Source organism: Parasteatoda tepidariorum, chromosome 10, assembly GCF_043381705.1.
Source record: "Parasteatoda tepidariorum isolate YZ-2023 chromosome 10, CAS_Ptep_4.0, whole genome shotgun sequence".
NCBI lineage: Eukaryota > Metazoa > Arthropoda > Arachnida > Araneae > Theridiidae > Parasteatoda > Parasteatoda tepidariorum.
The window spans coordinates 10,774,323-10,780,322 of NC_092213.1; the positions used below are offsets into that span (position 1 = coordinate 10,774,323).

The 6,000-nt window shown below is 30.7% G+C and overlaps 1 protein-coding gene across 2 annotated transcripts in view; it reads left to right on the forward strand.

Moving 5' to 3' along the window:
- The window catches only part of LOC107450043 (uncharacterized), a 36,524-nt gene extending 32,979 nt beyond the window's left edge, over window positions 1-3,545 (forward strand). For both annotated transcript variants that reach the window (XM_043049816.2, XM_043049817.2), the window contains exons 15-16: window positions 84-219; window positions 2,325-3,545. In XM_043049816.2, the coding sequence (XP_042905750.1) occupies window positions 84-219; window positions 2,325-3,034 (846 nt within the window). In that variant the 3' untranslated portion in view covers window positions 3,035-3,545. The remainder of the gene's footprint in view (window positions 1-83; window positions 220-2,324) is intronic.
- Window positions 3,546-6,000: the final 2,455 nt, after the last annotated feature.

Genomic DNA, 6,000 nt, shown 5'->3' on the forward strand with positions numbered 1-6,000 from the left:
CTCAAAACTATTACAACTAAAAATGAGAGTACAGCGTGTACAGACTTCCTACTGCAAATTATTTATATTTTAATGATTTATAGGATGCTGATAGTATAACAGAAAATTTCGATGACAATGAGAATAACGACAAGAATTCTGTCAACTCTGATGAAGAAATTACTATCATGGAAGTTCATGACAAAACTAAAAGTATTAGCAAAAGCAACAATTATATAGGTAAAGCTTTATGTTTTTATAACATTGCAGTTTTTAAATTGTAAACAATTATTGTGCCATATTAATCTTTAATGACTTTTTTTGCTCATGCCAACAGTTAAAAAGTAAGTTAAGTAATAATGATTGAGTAGATAATTCATAGAACAAATAGATTTAGAATGTGCAAAAGTTTCTGCATTATGATAAATTTTAAACCATTTTTTGAAAATAAATTTTTTTTTATTGAAATTTAAGGATTAGTTTTCCATTGTGAAATTTATGATACTATGTTGCTTTGTTTTAACACTAATATTTGTTTCAATTTGTTTTATTGTATTAGAAATAGAGGTATGTCTTTTTGTTGTGATAACATCATAATCTTATTTTCTAAAGGCACTGCTTTTTTTCTGATTAGTTATCATACCACAAGTGACCAAATATTTAAAAAATCAACTAAGGAAAATTGAAAAAACATTTATAAAAATTTTTTGTTGCATAAAACTAAATTTTGACTTCACCAGGTTTAAAAACTATTTCAAAAAATCGTGAACCAAATCGATTTAAACAACTATAAATTGTTTTGTCTGCTTCTTTTCTGGTCATACAAGCTGAAATTTGTACAGGCATCAGTTAATTTTGTACTTAGACTGCACCACATTATTGTCGCAAACAGTGATAATTTTTTTTAACGATTTTTCCTTTATTAGCAGATATATCTGTTGATGAACTCTGTAACTAATTTTCAAAATTAGTGAGAATAACTTTTGGTTTCCTAAGCAGAATGCAGTAAACTGAACATTGTCATTTCTTAAAGTTTTAAGTTTATAAGTTTTTCATAAATAGCTTACGTAAGTTAGTGTTGCTTACTTTCACTTCTGAAGAAAATATTTTAATCAATACCAACCTAAATCTATTGTCTTAATAAGCTGAAATCAGATTTTTATTTCTCTCAAAAATTGATTTTTAAAAAGCATTACTAAAAAGTTTTTTTTTTCTTCAAGAATTGTGAGATTTTAGAATGTTTCTTGTTCATTTAAAATGCAAAATTAAATAAAAAGTTTTAGTAAGTAAATGTATAATCATATTATTACTTTGGTTACAGTTACCATTTGAAGGAGATTGTTTGATTTTGTTTAGTGGCTCCTTAATTCAAAAAATTTTTTCATACTATCAATTAAAATCAAATTAACTATGCATGTTTTTGAAATAAAAAGTGTCTTTCAAGATGTAAATTATGTTGTTAATTCAAACTAATCGCGTGTTCTTAAGTATTTTTTTTTCAAAAAAGTTTAAGCTTTTTTTGGGGGNGGGTATAGGGTAAACCAACCAGTGAAGGAACACTACCTAGTGAAGGAACAAGGAGAATGCTATCTTGTGAAACAAGGTTTATTTTATGCTAAGGTAACAACTTGCTCAGATAAATTTGTTACAAATTATTTTTGTGTAAAATTATCTTTGGATGATAAACAAATTGTCTACAAAAATGTTTCAATTTGCCTAAGTTTTTTTTAGATATGATGAAATAACACACAAAGTAAAATTAGCATGGGGGGGGGGGNAGCAGGGGGGGGGGGATTCAAACTTTTATCCTTTCTCCTGGCCAAACTATTGGGACTAAATTTCCCAGATTGCAGCTATCCTTTATATTTTGGATGTCAGGAATCGAAAAAAAAGGGTATGTTTTTTTCAAAAGAAGCTAGTTTTTGTGTCGAATATTGTACTTTTAAATATCGTCTGCATTAATCAATTAGCATATTTGAGGTCACCTCCTCACACCATTAAGACTGAGTCTTAGTTTGTGAAAATTGGATCATTAGACCAAACGGTTATTCAGGACATGTTTTTTGTGCACTGTATGTTTCTTGCTTCTCGAAAATTCTATTTAAATGGTTTTGACCCACCACTACTAAAAGACCACTTTTCTGTTAGTTCGAGATTGGCTTTTGGAAAAATTTGTCATAAATCTGCAAGTTTCAGTTGTATACCACTTTTGAAACTAGAGGAGCAGTTGGCATCTATTTGTGTGATAAAATATTTGTCATATATATATTAGCTATAGTTTGACATTCACTTTGACTTTAATGGCATTGTTTAGGTATTTCAATTAAGTGCAACTCTTATTTCAGACAATCCAGCAAGTCCACAAACTAGTTCGCCGATCACCATCAGCAAAAAGCCTCGAAACAGCTTGCCACAGGTCCATTCATCACCAGAAAAGAACATCTTCTCCAAATTCACTAAACAGCCGAGCACCGCTACTCTGGTACCATCAGATGGCTCGAATGAAGGGACACCACTGGCGCACAGCAATAAAATCATCTCCAGTCTCAAGAACCAGCCACTTGAAGAGACTGAAAAAATGAACACTAATGATATTCACATCAACTCGCCAGATAATAACACAATGGATGTGAACATGCAGAACTGTCCGATGTCTGCAAAACCCAATCTCATGAACAGTCCGCAGAAGAAACTGTTTTCGAGGCGGCATCCAAACAGAGCCAGCAGTCTATACTTGAGCTCGCAACGAAAAGGCAGCGATGCAGAGAGCCTGTCAGGGATTCAAAAGTTTTTCGGGAGGCACAGGGGAAGTAGGCGTCATTCCCATACGATGAGCCAGCCTGTGAGTCCTACTGAAGCTCCTTCACCCGATGCCGGGAGGAAGGTTTTCTTCCCTCGGGGGTTGTTCAGTCGTAGAAACAGCAGGGGCACTAAAGATGTAGGGAAATCGTCCCACTCTCTCCAAGCACAAGAGAAACATGAGAACACAGTCTCGCCAAGTTTTGAGGATGTCGAAAATGCAAAAAATTTTGATTCAAAATTCTCTGAAGTATAAAAGTCTTTGTTAGTATTGCAAAAGATGATTTGATGGTGTTTATATTTTTGCTTAATATTAGTTAAATTTTACCTAGTGAAATTTATCCTGGCCTTTGGTAGCTTTTAACGTTTAGATATATTTTACTACATCGTCAATTCTAGTGACTCAATTTATATTATACAATATTAAAATTGCTTCACAGAAATATATTCAGTTACAGATTTAGAATCATTCCTAATTTTGAAAACCAAAAATATAAATTCTTAGTGTGGACATAAAATTCATTGAAGTTTGATATAAATGCAGCAATTTTAATAAGATTGAGTCAATATTTTCTAAAAATATTACAAAAATTGCTCACATCATTGAATTGTGTGTTGCTATTTGATAAAATAATTGTAACAATTTAGGCTGAATTGCTGAGAAATTTTGTCTAGCTTTTACAAAGGCAAACAGCAAAAAATATTTTTGAAAAAAAAAAAGCGAAATATTCTAAATGGAAAACTGTGCATGCAAGTTCTGCATAATATTGAACATGAATTATATTTGTAATTCAATCAGTAAAAGCGTACTTCAATTCGCTAAATTAATATAATAATTTTAATTCATAAGAATATGGAGAAAAAGGTACGGAAGTTCACATTTTCTTTTTCTAGCATTAAAATTTTACACACAATTAGTTGGTTACATTGTAGTATGATATACTTTCTTGTTTAAATGGCCACTGATTAGTTCTGTGAGCAACGCAGGTTCTTTTTTCCCTTGCAAACAAGTTCTGAAGGGATATAAAGATATATTTTGCTTGTCGCTAATTGATTTAACTAATATTAAGCATTTGGAAGGAAATTTACATGGAACACCTCTTCACAAACAAAATGTTAAATCCTATATATACCATGGAGGTAATATATTCCTAGTGTAAATTTCATATAATGACATATTGTAAATGTTTTTGCTTAAAAAGCTGACATGCTCCATGCTATGAGAAACTTAAATACCCATACTGGTTATTAATGTGCTATTCATTAACTATTGTTATTAGGGTGTTAGTATCATTTTTTTCTTTATTTTATTATATTTATGCTGTAGATCAACGGTTCCCAAATAATGTTACGTGGAACCTTAGGGCAGTGTTTCCCAAACTTATGATTTTTGTGTACCCTTTTTAATTTTTTCGTAACGCTGTGTACCACTAATAAAAAAATGAATGTAATTTTTAAAAAATATTTTTATTTTTTGGTACTATGTTTTGTTAATAAGTTTATTTGCTTCAGTGAGACGAATATTGTTTTTGCTCTGATAAAGAACAATTGCACAAAAGTTAAAAATCACAACTGGCTGTTGACACCACTAATTATTAACTGTTAACAAAAATAGCCAATAGAAAAATACATAATCGTAGATTTTCATGGCTAGCTTTGTTTTTAAATAAAAATTTTTGAAATTTTCGTTTGTTGCAAGACATTTTGCATAAGAAAGCGTAGCCCTGCTGAACTGTTTGGGGACCCCTGGGGGTACGTGTACCACACTTTGGGAAACACTGCCTTAGGGTAATAAACGTTTATTGCCGATTTTTTAAATTTTTATTCCAAAGAAAATCGTATTTTGCTAATTTTCAACTTATTTATAGACACCAAAAAAGAAATTCATATCTAGACTTGATTCAGTTATAAAACTATGAATTTAATTGTCTGACATAAAACCTAATTTAAGTTTATTAATGATTAAAAAATTTATTCCATTTATAAAGTTAGTTACAGAATAAAGTAATCTTCTAGTGGCTGCAATTATCTTAATGTACTTGGTTTAAAAGATTCATGGTTCCACCAAAAGAAGGTAGATCATTTAAAGTACCACAGTGGAAAACATTGGGAACCGCTGCTCTAGATGCAAACTTTAATCAAATCTAGTCATTTATTCTACATCTCAAGTTAAAGGGATAAACTTTTAACTTGCTTTAATTAGTAATGATTTAGTATCTTTTTCATCCTTTTCATTTTTATATGTTTTTTTTTAATCTATAGATATGGACATAATCTTAATTCATGTATTATATTATTGGTATTATTTTAGTATTAGTATTATTTTTATCTTAGTATTATTGTTATATTTTACAATTTTGTGCATTTCGCTATTTGCAACATCCTTCCATTAGCATATCAAGAGAACCTAATGTTATTAACATTTGGTGCAGAATGGCTGATTCTAGTCCTTATGCCATTAAACATTACATCCAACTTAATTTTCTCTAGATAGAGTAAACCAACCAGTGAAGGAACACTTCATATATTGATTAAAAATAAGAATTGGAAAGTTTTTCTTTAGATTGATTGGTAACAAAAGCTTACTGCCAAACAATAGGAAGTCATCTAGCAATGTTTTGGGTTACCTGGTCGCATAGACTTCTCTGGAAATTTTTTAAAATTTGTTATTATCTCTGCAACACCTTGTTTCTTTGAAAAAATTATAAGATGCAGTGTATTCATTACAGAAAAATAATGGGAGAGAATTTCTCACCCTTTCTCAAAAACAGGGTGAGATTTCAAAAAGTTAAGTGAGATTTCTAAAAATTAAAAACACGAATTGACTTGGAAAAAAAAATTATTTCTTTAATTATAATACATTTTTCACATCTTCTAATTGAATAATCTGATTGCTGCATCATCATATGGAAAATGTTCTATATCTACTTTTTCATCGGCTATTATATTTATTTGGCTGAAAAATATCTGTATTTGTTTCGTTTTATCGACATTTGTTTAATTTTCATTTGTCCGTTATGGAGTAGAAGATGTCGCCTTAACAAGGTATTTGTCCATCTTACATTCATGCACAAAAAATGCAAACGTCTTACATGAAGAAACCTTACCTACGGTGAACACGTGGTTGCAGAGAAATGTGTTCTGAAAGGGATTCCGTGGTTCNTCAGGGGGGGGGGGGGTGCTCTGCTGTTCGCACTGGTTCTGAACAATACTGATAAATAG